General features: G+C 36.4%; 1 protein-coding gene and 1 pseudogene across 2 annotated transcripts in view; both read right to left on the reverse strand.

Moving 5' to 3' along the window:
- MAP3K1 (mitogen-activated protein kinase kinase kinase 1) overlaps positions 1 to 17,516 on the reverse strand; it is an 80,839-nt gene that overhangs the window by 26,463 nt on the left and 36,860 nt on the right. For both annotated transcript variants that reach the window (XM_031003502.3, XM_063700739.1), the window contains exons 2-6: positions 12,937 to 13,087; positions 9,763 to 9,963; positions 4,771 to 4,971; positions 4,248 to 4,364; positions 3,727 to 3,875 (exon numbers count right to left, since the gene is read on the reverse strand). In XM_031003502.3, coding sequence (XP_030859362.1) covers positions 3,727 to 3,875; positions 4,248 to 4,364; positions 4,771 to 4,971; positions 9,763 to 9,963; positions 12,937 to 13,087 — 819 coding nt within the window. The remainder of the gene's footprint in view (positions 1 to 3,726; positions 3,876 to 4,247; positions 4,365 to 4,770; positions 4,972 to 9,762; positions 9,964 to 12,936; positions 13,088 to 17,516) is intronic.
- Positions 12,436 to 12,547, reverse strand: LOC115931363 (uncharacterized; annotated as a pseudogene).

Below are 17,516 nucleotides of genomic sequence, written 5' to 3' on the forward strand. Positions count from 1 at the left end.
AATTTAGTCAAATTATAAGTGCAACTTATTAAATACTTCTCTGACAACAAAAAGAATACCATTCCGGGGTATTTCCTGCCCATCTTTTTTCCAAGTACATATTTTGTAAGCATTGTTCAGATCATTTATGTATATATATGCACCATTTCATATTTTAAAAATTTTTATTATAAAATTGCACTTAAACTCTTCATATACATAATTCTTTTTTTTGTTGTGGCAACATATGCATAACATAAAATTTACCATCTTAACCATTTTTAAGTGTACAGGTGAGTGGTATTAAATGCCTTCACGCTGTGCAACCATCACCACTATGTGTCTCCAGTATCCTTTTCATCTTGTAAAACTGAAACCCTATACCCATTAAACACCATTTTCCATGATCTCCTTCCTCCAGCCTCTGGCAACCACCATTCTACATTTTTTTGAGACAGGATCTTGCTCTGTCACCCAGACTGTAGTACAGCGGCACAAGTATAGCTCACTGCAGCCTTGAACTTCTGGGCTCAAGAGATCCTCCTGCCTCAGCCTCCTGAGTAGCTGGGACCACAGGGGCATGCCACCCATGCCTGGCTAATTTTTCTTTCCTTTCTTTTCTCTGTTTTTTTTTTTTTTGGTACAGACAGGGTCACACTATGTTGCCCAGGCTGGTCAACATATCCTCCCACCTAGGCTCATTCTACTTTCTGTCTCTATGGTTTTGACTATCTCATGTAAGTGCAATTATACAATATTTGTCTTTTTGTGACTGGCTTATTTTGCTTAGCATAATGTTCTAAAGGTTCATCCATGTTGTAGCACACTTCCTTCCTTTGTAAAGCTGAGTAATATTCCACTACGTGTATATACCACATTTTATCCATTCATTTACTGATGGACACCTGGGTTGCTTCCACCACATAATTTTTAATGCCATCATAATTTTCCACTGACTAGATAGATCCTGTTTTAAGTATCCATTAATGTTGGACATATAAGCTGTTTCCATATTTTTACATTTTAAGAAACCATTACGGCCGGGCACGGTGGCTCACGCCTGTAATCCCAGCACTTTGGGAGGCTGAGACGGGCAGATCATGAGGTCAGGAGATCGAGACTATCCTGGTTAACATGGTGAAACCCTGTCACTACTAAAAATACAAAAAATTAGCTGCGCATGGTGGTGGGCGCCTGTAGTCCCAGCTACTCGGGAGGCTGAGGCAGTAGAATGGCATGAACCCGGGAGGCAGAGCTTGCAGTGAGCCAAGATCACGCCACTGCACTCCAGCCTGGGTGACAGAGAGAGACTCCGTCTAAAAAAAAAGAAAAGAAAGAAAGAAACCATTACAAACATCTTTGTACTCATTTTTTTTGACGTTTCAGATTTTTTTTAGCATAGTTTTTTCTGAAGCAAAATTACAAGTATAGAGCAGGGAGTAATGAACTTATAAGGAAAACAAATCAGCCTGTGGACTACTTGTGTAAATAGTTTTACTGAACATAGCCATCCCATTCATTTATATATCGTCTTTGGCTATTTTCAGGATATAAGGGCAGAGCTGAGTAGTTTTAAAAGAGACCAAATGGACCACAAAATATTTAAAGTTTAAAAAAAGTTACCCATAATAGCACCTCCTATTAATAACCAGTGAAGTTTTTATTCCTTCCGATTTTTACATACTTGTAATACCTTTTCTATATAAAACTGGGTTCATGCATAATATATTATTATAACCTAGATTTGGTTTTACTTATCGACATTTTCCCAGGCCATTCAATGTTCTCCAAAAGCATAATTTTAATGCCTACATGACATTCGTAACATGGGCATATGCTAATTTAATCATTCAATTGCTGTTGGATATTTAAACTGTTTCTACTTTTTCACCATAATACTATGAGAAACAGTCATATATGATATATGTGAGGCTTTTGCATTTCTCAGATTAAACTTTTACTTAAGAAGAACATTTACTGGATCAATGAATATAAATGTTTTTAAAAGCCATATTCCTTTTTTCTTCAAAAGGCTATATGGCTTTACATACGATCAAGCACATGCTTACAATAACTGAATTACATCATTTAAAAGGTCTTCATTATTTTGGTAAATAAAAACTGGTATCTTTTTTTAAAAAATGAACATTTCTTCGGTTATTAGGTTGACTGAACAGTTTTTGTGTTTCTTAGCCCCTTAAAATTCTTTTTTGGTGGATATTCTCTTTATGCCCTTCATTTTCAATTGAATTTTAAATTTGTTTATCCTAATTCTTTTATTATTGTTTTGGGCATAACATTTAAAATTGTATGTAATCAGACCTCCAGATAAATTTCCTCTGTATTTTCTTTTTATTGATCTTAGATATAAAAATAGTGGTTATACGAAACAAAAATCTATCTATGTATGTACAGTACAATCTCAGTTACCAAGATAACTTTTGTGATTCCCCCCATGGATATGCAAATCCAAATATATATATTTAACCTCAGAGAGAAACTTCCTATTTTGACTACTTGGTTTTAAGCATCTGTTATTTTTCTCCACAGTAAAAAGTTACAGAAATGTCACTCAAAAGGAAAAAGGAGCTGGGTGTGGTGGCTCACACTTGTAATCCCAGCACTTTGGGACGCTGAGGTGGGAGGAATGCTTGGGGCTAGGAGTTCAGGAGGCTGGAGAAATAAAGCTCATTTTTTTCATTTTATTTAGAAGAGATGAGGGGTAAAACAAAGATACCCAGGTTCTGGCTATACCTTTCCTCAAATGAGCTGCATAACCTCTTGGCTTCACTGATCGCTGTGTCACTGAGACATGCCAACTAGAAAATCTTCAATGTCTAAAAACTCGTAAAACTCTAGGATTCTAAAATTATTTCATTTAATCAAAATTAAGAAAATTCTTCAAACATTTACTTTTTCCACAGATGAAGAAAACCTCTCTTCTCTTCACTGCACCCTTGTTACAACCCTGTCACTTTTTCATTCTTCATGAATTTGGAGGTAGTTACAATACTTAACAGATTAATAGGATGAAGACAGGATTTAACCTCTCAGAACAATGCTTCTCAAACTGGGCACTTCGGGAATAACATAGAAGGTGCCCTGGTAAGAGAAGCAGCACTCCTTTGTGGATTAATTTTTAAAAATCTAATTTTTACACTAAAACCAATAAAGCAATATACAGAACAGAAAGAAGATTCACATGAATACTGTAGTTTTTAGCACAAAACGTCTATATACACACACACTCTCACATGACCTTTAACATACATACATACATACAGACATACATACATACACACACCCACATATTTTTTAAGAGACAGGGTCTTGTTCTGTCACCTAGGCAGTGATGCGATCATAGGTCACTGGAGACTTGAACTCCTGGGTTCAAGTGATCCTCCTGCCTTGGCCTCTCGAGTAACTGGGACTACAGGTATCACCACTCCCAGCTAATTATTTTACTTCTGTAGAATTGGGGTATCCCTACTATCTACCAGCCCAGGCTGGTCTTGAACTCCTGGGCTCAAGCAATCCTTCTGTCTCAGTCTCCCAAGGTGCTGGGATTACAGGCACGAGCCACCATGTCCAGAGAACTTTTAGTATCTTCACCCTTGATTTTAACTTGAAAGCCAAGATTCAATAATTAAATCATTTTAGAGCAACTTAACAAGTAGATATAAAAAATTACCCCTAAAATTAAAAGTAACACTGGATTAATGTTTGAAATCCTTAAAAAGTACTAACCTGTTTTCTGAACTAGATGTAGAAGTACTAGATGATGACAATGTATGAGAATTTGACATGCGTGAAACAAACTTCTGGATGGTGTTACGAGATGGAGCTTTGATCCTTGAGCTACGCCTACTGTGATATTTCTGGAACAAACTCTCAACCTAACATTGGAAAAAGACAGTAACAGTGATATTTGTGCCATAATTATACATATGAAGAGTTCTAGAGGCTGAATTATTTATCTTTTATTTGCATGTTTTTCATAAAGTTGATTTAAGAGCTTCAAAAATAAGAACACATTATAGTTTTTACTAAGGACAACATTCTTACAGCAGGTCAGTGTTTGTTTTTTTCAAGCTAGAAGAAAAAGTTTAGTAAATATCTCATGAGAACTATTTATAAGCATCAACTAATTCTTACATACCTTCACACCTTTAAAATGGTCACTGCCTAAATTTAGTGAAGGATAAATTTTAAGAATATATCCTAAGAATATGCTAACAATTTTACTCTAAGCATTTATTAAAAACTACCTCAAAATTCTTTAAAGTTTTTCTCCATAACATTGGGTCTGAAGGTTCTAGTTGAAACACCCGGAGCATCACAAATAGCAGATGAATACAGAATGTTCCACGTGCACAGCTGCAGTTCTAAAGAGTTAAAAAAGAAAACCTATAGGTTAATACTTCTGTGGTTCACAAGAACTTCTAAATTTATCACTTTTACAATATTTCCAACTTTTTATACTAAAGTTTCTATTAATTCATATTCTTCATTATCTTTATATATAAGAAAAATCTACAGCTATTTCCATGATTTAATCTTTCATTTTCACTGAATTTATTAAATAGATCAAATTTCTATTCTATGGTATATTAAGATAGTAAAACCTCATAAATACATTAAAGAAAAATATTAGCCTAAAATACATTTTAAGTTTACCTTTGTTTACTATAGGGAATTAATTGATCTAAATTTAAGAACATTATAGTATATAAATTTGAGGTAGAACCATATACTACTACTAATAAAGTATAAAATGGTGATGAATCCTACCTGAGGCCCAATAAACACCCGGTATTTATTGTCTGGGCTGTCTCCTCCAATCAGGAAAGAGTTAGGCCCTATCTGCTGCAGTAAGTATAGTCTGGCCCGCATCACTTTGTTAACACGGCGATTTGTTTCCTCAGGGCTATATGGTGAGAAGCCATCTGGTGAAGGGGCTCTTCGGGGTGGTGTGATTCTGCCACTCTGAAACTTCACAACATTTTTTTTTTATTAGGTACGTTTCTCATTTCTTAATTAAGAAACTATTATCCGGTCAGGAATGGTGGCTCACGCCTGTAATCCCAGCACTTTGGGAGGCCGAGGAGGGCGGATCATGAGGTCAGGAGATCCAGACCATCCGGGTTAACATGGTGAAACCCATCTCTACTAAAAATACAAAAAATCAGCTGGGTGTGATGGCACATGCCTGTAATCCCAGCTACTCCGAGGCTGAAGCAGGAGAATCACTTGAACCTGGGATGGAGGTTGCAGTAAGCCGAGATTGTGCCACTGCACTCCAGCCTGGGCAACAGAGCGAGGCTCCATCTCAAAAAAAAAAAAAAAAGAAACTATTATCCAAAGAAGATCATACAAGACAGTCATGTGGCAGATTATAGTCTGAAAAAATGTCAGATTTAAAATATTATGGAACAAAGGCTAAATGATTTTGTCTGACATACTCATCTCAGGTGAACTTTTAAAAATGTTGATAAATATCTGGCTGAGAGAGACAACCATGTGGTAATTTTATAAATTATTCTATAAACATTTGAGTTCTTCGAAACATCTAATATAAACCAAAACAAAAAGCATAAAAAGTATATATCATAAGCAGGCAGAATGCTGTGTCTAGTAGTAAAAACTAAAAATCCAACTTCCTGGGATCTATTGAAGGCTTTATTAATCTTCTTTAACAGGAAATTTACAAACGCTGCCATGGAATGCCTCCCAACATACACTCTGCAGACTCTTCCTCAGTAAAAACAAATTAGTGGAAGCTGACAAAAACGCTCCTAGGGTGAGGATAATATATAACACTCTCACTATACTAATTTTCCTAGAACTTGGTCTTTCCATCAATGTCCAGTGGAAATTCCAGTTTTTTTGGATCCCTAATTAAATAGTTGAGGGTGATAAATGTTGGCAAGACCACAAAGCAATTAGAATTCTCATATAGCGCTGGCAGAATGTAAAATGTGCAGCTGGTTTGGAAAACAGTATAGCAGTTCCTCAAAATGTTAAACATATTACCCAGCAATTCCATTCCTAGGTATAAACTCAAGAGAAATGAGAATATATGTCCACATGAAAACTTGCACACAAATGTTCACAGTACCATTATTCATAATAGCCACCAAACAGGAGCAGCTCAAATGTCCATCAACTAACAGATAAACGAAGTATGGTATATCCATACAATATTGCTCTGCAATTAAAAATGGAGTACTAACACATGCTATAGCGTGGATGAACCTTGAAAATATGATACTAAGTGAAAGAAGCCAGTCATAAAAGATCACCTATTAAGTGATCCCATTTATATGAAATGTCCAGAATAGGCAAATTATATATACAGAGAAAATAGATTAGTGGTTGCCTAGGGTTGGGAGAGACTGTTGTTGAATGGAAAACTTTAGACAAAATAAATTTAACGGAGTTTATTTGAGCAAAGAATGATTCATGAACCAAGTGGTACTCAAAACCGCAAGTTCAGAGATCTTGAACAGCCAGCTTTTATAGGCTGAACACAAAGCAAAGCAAAGCAAAGCAAAGGAATTAGCTGATTGGCTACAGCTAGGTGTTTGCCTTACTTGGGCATGGCATTATGCGAAGTCCCTAGTTAAATAACAAATACGCTGGCTGGCTGTTTGTGATTGGCTAAAGCTTGGTTTCATTTCCAGGTGTCGAAACAACCCCAGGCTACCTACTACCTATTTTGCTTTAATACTGCTAATAGGTCTAGGATATCTTATTGGGGTAATAAAGATGTTTAAAAACCGACCGTAATAATGGCTACACAACCCTGTGAATATACTATAAAACACTGAATTGTACAATCTAAACAGGTGAATTGTACAGTAGATGAATTACACATCAATAAAGCCATTATTTTTAAAAAAGCAGTTACTAAAAAGTAAAAACAAACAAAAAAAGCCAATTATGCATGCACACGTCATTTTGACCTGCTAGGTATCCAGCCTATGGATATGTTCACAGATACATGCTCACAGATGTACAAGATGACATACGTATAAAAATACTTTTGAAGCACTGTTTTCAGTAACAAAAGGTTAAAAAGATTATAAATGTTCATTAGTATATCATTCATTAAATAAACCATGATTTATCCAGCTAATGAAAGGCTATGTAACTGTTAAAAAGAATGAGGGGGTAACTTTGTCTAGCATATATGCCCAAAGTGGGTTTTGGGGGTGGGGTGTGGGGAAGGAAGACAGTTCTGTTTATACTTGTTGTAAACTTTCATTTTGATGGCCCCCATGAACCATACCTCCCAGTATTTACATTCTTGTGTAGTTCCCTATCACATCAATTCTGGGTTTGGGCATGCAACTAGCTTTGGACAATAAGGCATTAGCAAACACAATGAAGTGGAGGCTTGAGAAGAGCCTGCATGTTGAGACTTGCCTCTCGAAACAATACTCGTTGCAATCCAGTCTTCGTGCTAGGAGGAAGAGATGCCAACAGCCCCCCAAGTGTTCTAGTATCTCAGCTGAAGCAATAGGCATGTGAGTGAAGAAGCAGTCTTGGACCTTTCATCTTCAGAGAATGTCACGAGGAACAGAGATAAGCCACCCCTGCTGAGCCCTGCCCAATCTGCAGATTCCTGAGCTAGTAACTGATAATTGTTTTAAGTTAACAAAAATTAATAGTTAATTTAAAGGTATTTTAACATAGAGCCAACAACTACTGCTGGGCATCAGGTTTTACTGTAAAATGTTTTTGCTTTAAATGTACTTTTTAATGAATTTATGTACCTTAATAACTCCAGATCTTAAAAAAAACCCAAACTCCTCTTGTGGTCACTATCTCAACCACCTTTCCATTCAATCATTTGTTCTTCAAAGTTAGAAAGTGAGTCTTAACACATGCATTTCCACTACCAGAAGTCTCTCTCTCACATGAATTTACCACCTATCTTTTTGCAAATTTCTTTGATGTTTAGCTTAATATACAAGACAGCTAAGATTCTCATAGCTGCTTCTGCATTCAATCTGCTGTGATATGATGTTTTGATTAAAGTATATGAAAGAAAGTTTGGCCTCATGCAGATACGTAGATGTAAAAGGAAGGAGTATTTTAATAGCCTTTTTTTTTTTTTTTTTTTTTAGGAGTCTCACTCTGTCGCCCAGGCTGGAGTGCAGTGGCGTGATCTCGGCTCACTGCAACCTCTGCCTCCCGGGTTCAAGCAATTCTCTCTGCCTCAGCCTCCAAAGTAGCTGGGATTGCAGGTGCCTGCCACCACGCCTGACTAATTTTTGTATTTTTAGTAGAGACGGGGTTTCGCCACGTTGGCCAGGCTGGTCTTGAACTCCTGACCTCCAGTGATCCGCCCACCTTGGCCTCCCAAAGTGCTAGGATTATAGGTGTGAGCCACTGCCTGTTCAAATAATGATGAATATTCTTTGGTACTATACCAAAGCTCAAAAAATGGTTTCTTAAAGGCAGTTGTAATGTGGAATCTGAAACCACATCAACAAACTTTTCCTACTGGCACATTAAAAATCCAAATGGTGTATTTTACACTTTGAATGTATCTTTTACCTATGAATAATTTTGTTATTATCATACACTGATCACGTGGAAAATATTGGTTCCTTAAGTTACGCAGATCTTCCAAATGTTCACGTATTTCATTATACAGCATGAAAATAATCACATTTGTTATCACCAATCTTATCAGAAAAGTCTAAGCACTGGGAGGCTGTCAAGCTCATAGTGGTGGATAGTAGCTTTCTAAAATTCTAATTTTTGTTTTGACATCTCAACTTTTAACACTAGTGAAAAAATACTTAAGTTGCTTTTCTTTTTTTCTTTTTTTTTTTGAGATGGAGTTTCGCTGTTGTCGCCCAGGCTGAAGTGCAATGGTGTAATCTATGCTCACTGCAACCTCTGCCTCCTGGGTTCAAGTGATTCTCCTGCCTCAGCCCCCCGAGTAGCTGGGATTACAGGCATCTGCCACCATGCCTGGCTAATTTCTGTATTTTTAGTAGAGATGAGGTTTCACCATGTTGGCCAAGCTGGTCTCGAACTCCTGACCTCAGGTGATCCACCCACCTCGGCCTCCCAAAGTGGTGGGATTATAGGTGTGAGCCACTGCTCCCAGCCTTAAGTTGCTTTTCTTGAAGTGACAGTCTCATTTAATTCACCTTAAGAAAAATGTCTTCCAAATACCCAAATCTAAATAATCATAGTTTGTTGGTCACTCATTTCATGTTCCATGAAAGAAATAACTAGTTCAGCTTGCAACTCTAACAACCGCACAAATACTTCTCCTTTAGAAACTACTGGATTTTGGTATGTAGAAGTGCTTTATGCATGCATCCCATTTCATCACACACAATATTACAAAGGCACGTATTTACTAAGAGTCAAGATTTAATAAAATTAATTTATATTTCCTTGTCAAAGGCATTGTCAAGTGTAACTGGCATTTTTTTCTTTAATGGTTGATACATAGCAATAATGAATATAGTTTCTACAGTTGTAGCCTTAAATTGGGAAAAGGCACCAGTAGCTTTACCCACCACTGCAAATATCAATGCAGGGAAAGAGGCAAACAACATCCCAGTTTTATCACAAAATTAGTTTTGACCTAATAGACCCCAGAAAGGGTCTCAGGAACCACCCCCCCATCCTCAGGGGTCTGCAGATCATATTTTGAAAACTGATGTTCTAACAGATGGCTGGCCAGTCTTTTCTTTGTTATAAATGAAGCTAAAAATTATAAAAACTAACATATTTGTTGTAACATTAACTTACAGGCACTGGGGAAACTCTTTTTCTCCTTACTCCTGGAGATTCTGATTTCACTGTGCGACCTGATGGGGAGTTGCCAGGAGAAGGACTGCGTCGGCCTTTGGAAGCTGGTGAAGCCGCACTTGCCTGGGCCTCTCCTGGAGACTCAGCTGCTAAGTGATTCATTTCAGATCCATCTCCTTTAACTGGGATTGGTTTTACCACCTGAATCAAAGTATTCCAATATTTTGATTACTTAAAAATATAAAAGTAAGTAAATGTAAATATCATAGACTAGGAAATACACTTAATGAGTTTTTGTTATGAAATATTATACCAGTATACCAGACAATATCAAATTTTATTATTACTTTAAGCTATTAATGTAAAAGACTATTTTTACCTGCACAAATTTCAGTCATTTAGGATTTAACACTAGCTAAAACGCAACCTCCTCCATTACAATTTTGTAATGCATACAAAACTGTAGAAATGGTATTATTTGTTATTATATACCCTAACTCATTTAACACTCAAAAGCAACAATCAAAGGTGATTAAACAAATGTGAAAAATAAGCACTCATAACTTCTACAGTCAACTTATTCAACTACTAGATCAAAGATCTAGGTACGTTTTTATTTGTTCTGACAAAATGCAGGACCTTGAAACAACACTGGGCATAATTTCAAATAGTTTGATGACTATGCAATCATTTTGCCCTGCTTTGTGTGTGTGTTTCTTTACAATGTTATATTACAATAATAGGTTAGATGTGTATCTCAGAAAACCAAAAGAGACTAGAAGTTTAAAGATCAATTTCTCAAGCAGAAATGCAGTTTACAAGACCTGCCTTTTTTTTTTTTTTTTTTTTTTTTTTTTTAAATTAAGGCTTTCAGACCTAATCTAGCCATGACCAAAGGCCAAACTCCACAGCCTTGTACAACTGAAGCTCAGCAGACCTTTCTGGACTTTCTCCCACTGCTCCTGTTCTATAGCCAGTTGCTGTGTTCACCAAACTTGCCTGACCCTTCCTCCTCCTGTGCTTTCACTCACTCTCCTCCTATTTTAATACTCATCTCCAGCCTGCAGCACCCCAGGCAGTACACCTTCACATGAGGAAAACTTACCCATCTTTCTAGGCTCAGTTAAAATTATTCCTTTTATGAAACTTCCCTGAAGTCTACCAGCATGACATTCTTTCTCTTTCCTAAGTCCCTATTGCTCTTCTGCCCATCCCACACATTTGGCACCTAGTCACAAGTTGCTTTGTGATATTTCATGTATTACTCTATTTATTATGTATAAGTCTAATTTTCCCATTTGGAGATATTTACACTTTATCTTTCAAGAATGATTTGACACAACTTACTTAAAGTATAAAAACAAATAAAATCAGACCTCCCAAGTAAACAGTAAACTTCCTAAGGATAATACGAAATCCGTAAATCATAAAATGTAGGGTGGCATAATTACGCTTAAGGACTATGTGTTATGCATCTTATTCCACACATCTCCTCCCTCTTCACTCATGTCTTATATACAGACAAGATACTTTGGTACTTGCTAGAAAGTGAACAGTATAAAAACCAAAATTTTGTCTTAGAGAACTGGATATTCTTAGTTCATGTATAATAAAGAACAAATAGCTGGCTCATTTTTAAAAAGTTGTGATTTATGCCCTACGGTATTCTCAAAAGATTTAGGCTCTGTTTGAACACCTCCATCTAAAGGAGCTCAGAAAGCAGCACATTCAAACTTCAGATGGCTCTGCTTGTTCAAAAGTTCTTTATATTGATTGAGTAGTAATACGCCCTTTTAACTGCCAACCTTCTACAAGATGTTTCAATAGCACTTTCTCTTCTCTAAGATAAATCCTTAATTTCTTCATATTCATCTTCTGGCACGAATAGCTAAAATGGTGAGGGGTTCCCACCATACCACCTCACGTGAGTAATAAATGGAAGAAATGTAGAAACTTAGCTGTAAAGACAAGGACTCATGGGCCCATAATAACTTAAAGTGCTGGTATGGAAAGGAACAATTAGATTTATTCTGTATAATTCCATCAGTTAGAATGAGAACCAGTGGGTAAAATATTCCTGACAGACTACAGCTCAGTGATGAGGATATCGAAAGCCACAGGGATTATTGAGTTATTTAAGTCAGACACGAGTCAGTACTACACATCTAAGAGAGCTTTCTGAGGCAGTGAAAATGTGCTAAAACTGCACTGCCTAAAAGGTAGCCATTGGCCACATGTGGTTACTGAGCATTTGAAATGTAGTTGGTGAGACTGAGGAACTAAAGTTTTACTTTTATTTATATCTGATTAATTTAAATGTAAACTTAAATAGGCATATGGGATGAATGTAGGGCAGACAATCACTTGGCAGGGGTGTATTTAGACCCTTGTCAAAGCTTAGATGAATTTTAAGTTGCCATATCTGTTTCAAAAGAACAAAATAAAAACTTGCTGAGAGAGATTAGTGCTAGGATACTGTAATACTTCTTCCTTTGTAAGAATGAAGACACACATTTCATGATGGTATTCTTGTAAGAATATATATTCTTATACCTATAGCAAAGGACAGAGTATCCCTGCTTTTTAAAATCTAGGACTCTAGATTTTCTTTCATCAAACCCCACACATTTTTAATTTATCTTAATCCCCATAGGTCTATTAAACATTTTTTCATGTCAAATGAGGATAACATGCTGACACTGTAACAAAGTTGGAGAAACGCACATCTTATGCATGCATGTGAAAACCCAATCATTACACTTATGAATTACTGCAATTAAATGTTTTCTTTCCTAGAAGATTTCTGAAATTAAGATCCTTGGATCCTGTCTTAGAGATAAAACATCTAAAATAAACTGGAAAAATTCTTTTTAAAATTTACAAGTACAGTATAAAACTCCAATGAAAGGATTTTAGATACTGACATGAGAGGGCAGTCTTGGTTTAAGCATTTACCCCTCCACCAAACACAACAGTTAAGTTCCCAGAATAGTTTAAGTTGTTTAATGAGCATAGTTTTAATTATGGTTTCTTCCAAATGACCACAATATCAAGTAAAGAAAACTACTACATTTAAAATGAAGAAGAAAAGCTTACAAGAGGATCTATTTATGCTTACTTTTCCATTTCCTCCTATGCTTTCTTCCTTATAGCTGGTAACCCATAGCCACTTACCACAGGCCCTCGCCTATTTCTCCTTTCCAACCATTCGTGCTTCCAGGCTGGCATACAGGTTGCCTTCAGTTTCTCCCTGATCATTCGTTCCTCTGGACGATCATCCATCTTGTGCAACCCTTTGAGAGTTTCTTTATTCTCCATCTCACGACTAAAATGCAGGGAGAAACAAATAAAATGAGAAATTTATATATGAAAAATAATTTCCAAGAACAAACAGAACGGATGGTTCTATTTTATACTTCCAACGGACATGTAATAAAAAAGATAACTGCTAAAAACCCCAAATGACTTAAAGCTTGAAAAGATTCTGAATTATATACTACTGCCATATATCATGCAGACCTATGTTCCACTGTAGTTAACAAAATGAATCCCAAGACATTAAGCACTATATTAACAAATATATTCACTAAGACTGCATTGTTTTTAATTCTACCACCCAAATAACAAATATTTAGAAGGGTGTATTACTACACTTTTATCCCAGGATTTCCAATAAATTAAGTCAATACAGACAGAATCTGGTGGATATGCTGATTTATCTGAAATAAGCTCAATAAATATTTAATAAGTGAAGTGAAACTTAACTACATCATCTATGATCCCAAAACAATTTTTCATAGCCTACATGATTAAATTTTTATTTTCATAGAACAGTGACTTCATGACAAAGCACTTGGGGTACTCTATAAAGAATAAAAATTATCCAGTACAAACATTCGATCTTTACTCCATAAAATGGTGTGGATTTACCAGAATAAAACAATCTCTAAACTAAGAACGTTTGAGAATTAACTCTACAAAGCCTAACAGGCAAAGCATCAAGCTCACGAAAATCACTAATTTTAAAATATACCCATATCCACATGAGCATACATGCATACACGATATGCATAGATTTGAAAACCTGATTTATAAGGATGCAGTTAAAGCAACTGCACCTTGGGATTAGTAACAACTTTAAAAATACTAAGCTAATTTCAGTAACTATTTTGAAAAGTCTTTAAAGCTAGAGAACAGTTTTTCTACACTGATAGGAAAAGGAAATACTCAAGGAAATACCAAAGACAAGAACCTCAAGTTTACTAAAAAGACAAATTCAAACTCCTCTAGGAATTTTTCAGCTAATCACAACTATGAAGTATGATCTTCAGAGAATCAGCCAAAGGAAGAAGAAACTACTTAAAAATAAATATTCACTAGAAAGGAAACGGTTAACCCGTTTCACTGAAGCATCAAGACTGTGAGGAAAGTAGAAGGCAACATACTAAACATCTTTGTATCAGCAACTGGCCTAGACATTTTTAGAAATACAAAGAATACATAACATTTGGTTTGAAACTTGCAAACAGGCATTAAGACCACAGCGTAAAATATTTCCTTACACACACATACACACACACACACACACACACACACACAAATACTGTTATATAGAAGCAATATGAGATTTTCAAAAAGTATGAAAAAAGGAGGATTATCTAATTTACTTATATGTGCTTGGCTGCTTTTTATGCTGATTATAAAATATAAATATTAGGGGATGTGTAGAAGAAAGTAAGAGAGGGAGGGAGGAGAAAGAAGGAAAGAGGAAGGGGGGATGGAGAGAAGGGAAAAAGGCAGAGAAGAAAGGAGGAGGAGAAAAAGGAGGAGAGAGAGAAAGGCAGAGAAAGAGAGGTAGGGGTGAAGAACACAGGGGATAAAGTGTCTTCCAAAAAAATCCATCCTGCTCAGTTGGTATTCCAGGAGGCTCAGCTTTGTAGGCAACTGAATTTATGTGGTGACTGCATACTAAAAATTCACTTCCAAGTCTCTAGTATTAAAAGCACTTTCCCCCTCCAGTAACAATGTTGCAAGAGGTGGTCTGGTTCCCAGGCTAGTTCCAAAAAATAAGCCTCACAGTGGAACTGCAGTGCATTTTTATACCAGAAACTCCTGCACTCCTGGACCAAGGTGCTTGATAGTCTTTCCTCTGGTCCTAGCTATCTCTCTTCCCCCAAATCTGTTTCAGGAGTATCTCTTCTCTGCTATGGATTTTCAGTTTCTGTTCCTGGCCCCGAGTCAAACACACAAAGGACATTCCTTGTCTAAAGAAATCTTCCTGGATGGCATGGCCTCCTTAAAGTCTAATCTGTCTCTTTCCTTTCCACTTGTTTGAAAATACTGTCATCTTTTAGACCGATTTCTTTTATCATAAATAATAGGGATGAGCATTCTAGTAGCTGAACTTTTACACACATCTGAGATTCTTTTTTAAATTTCGTTTTACCTTATTTATGTTTAAGGACTATGAGATTATTTTTTTCTTTTTTCTTTTTTTTTGAGATGGAGTTTAGCTCTTGTTGCCCAGACTGGAGTGCAATGGTGCAATAGGCTCACTGCAACCTCCGCCTCCCAGGTTCAAGTGATTCTCCTGCCTCAGCCTTCCAAGTAGCTAGTATTACAGGCATGTGCCACCACGCCTGGCTAATTTTGTGTTTTTAGTAGAGACGAGGTTTCACCATGTTGGTCAGGCTGGTCTCGAACTCCTGACCTCAGGTGATCCACCCACCTCGGCCTCCCAAAGTGCTGGGATTACACCACATTCGGCCTAAATTATTTCTTTAGAATTAAACACCCAGAAATGGAAATGCTGGGTAAACAATGTACACAAATGAAGACTTTTGATAATACTGGCAAATAATCTTCTAAAAAATACGTCTTCCATTCACACACCCATCCAGGTCAAGCTGCTCTTAAACCTGGTCTGAACTAGCAACAGGCTCCTAATGAGGCTTCTTTAACTTTGAATCTTACCCAGATTTCACAGTGCAGCCAGGGTTACTTCCTCCATTAAAATGCTCTAGTGGTTCCCTCCGGGCTTAGACTAAAATCCAAAATGTTTAGCCCAACCTAAGTGGCCCTGCACCACGTGGTCTCACCTCAATTCCTGTCATCAGACCTGCAACCCCCCTTCTTCACTGCCTCAATAACCCCAAGATCTTTCCTACTCAGGGCTTCTGGACAGGCTGCTTCCTTCTCTGTCTACTTTTTACCTAATTTCTACCCACTCTCTAGATTTTCCTCAACTCCTCAGAGACTTTCCCAATTTCAATTAAGAACTCCCAGTTCCATTCTTTCACAGCACTTGTATTTTTCCTTTAACATGGTTAATGCAGTTTGCAAACTGTTCCTCTCTTATGAACTGTAAGCTCCATGAGTGAGGGGACCACGTGTTATCGCCATCTATACACCTAACATCTAAGCATGTCTGGCTCATAATAAGTATGAACATACATTAAGTGAATGATCACTTATTAACTCCGGCAGTCCTACAGCCTTCCCAGTTTTAAATTTTAAAGACTATTCTTATTATTAACTTTTTTTATAATTCTGTATTTAATTAAGACTAAATTTGCAATTTAGATGTTGTTCAGAACAATTTTCACTGTTCCTAAATTAATCTGCAAATACAAACCAAAGTGTTTTTCCTAGTCTCTTCGTAATAATTATGTCATTAATTCTAAAATGTGTATTTTTTTCACATTTTAATATCTGAAATATGAATGCCTCTTGCAATCAAAAGTTATTATAATTTAACTGGCAGGTGTTATTTCCTTCATAGTATATAAAATAATGGTACAACTTACAACCACTGGGATCTTTCAATCAATGAAATATATAGTAAATCCTATTGTATTTGCCACGAATAAATCACATCTACTCTGTTTAATTTCTCTCTGAAACAGAACCAAACTGTGAAAAATTTTTTTACATACTTGTATTGTTTTTGTTATAATCCTAACATATAATCTTCCATAAGCCAGGCATATGTAGGGTTTTCATTTTTACTAGATGAGTGTGTGTGTGTATGTACGTATGTACATAGCAGTGATTTATCATCCAATCAAGACATCACAGCCATAGCAGGAAAAAAATCTTTTTTTAACCAAAGCTAATCTAAACAGATAGCTGTGAAGTCACTGGGAGATGAGAGCCATCTCCAACTCATGTTGGTTAAACGTGAATGTTTCGGGGAGTTATTTTTGCCAAACATTACCCAGAAACATACCTATTTTAAATAATAGTGTATACACTTTTGACCTTAAAAAAATAACAGATTTTAGCTAAACAATGTGTTTTGAGAAACTACCTTGAAGACTTAAAAATAAATAAAATTGTGGTCAGAAAAATAAGAGAAACTTAAGCACTATTACAGATCAAGCTTTATCTTCATTTCCTGTTTATTTAGGAAACATGAGGTTTCTTGGTTTTGGTTTCTAGACATTCCTAAGAATGAATTTGTGACTGACACAGAACTTCAAGAACGCTTACTCCCTGAGGTTAGGTTTCTAGTCCTAGACTCTTCCTAGACCTACAAAACTCACCTGCTAAAAACCAAGATGCTTCAAGGGTCCCTTCTCAGGGAAACTGTCGTCAGTCCTCCCTTCATAATGTGGTGTCAGCCACTGTTGATTGTGCTAACTCTCTTGTAGGTCTCTCCTCTACTCTTCTATGAGGTCTTTTTCTCCTGGTTCTATGTCTAATCATCTTCATCAGTACCATAAATTAGACCTTCTTCCTGGAGCCCCTTAAAT

Source organism: Gorilla gorilla, chromosome 19, assembly GCF_029281585.2.
Source record: "Gorilla gorilla gorilla isolate KB3781 chromosome 19, NHGRI_mGorGor1-v2.1_pri, whole genome shotgun sequence".
In the NCBI taxonomy this organism is placed as follows: Eukaryota; Metazoa; Chordata; class Mammalia; order Primates; family Hominidae; genus Gorilla; species Gorilla gorilla.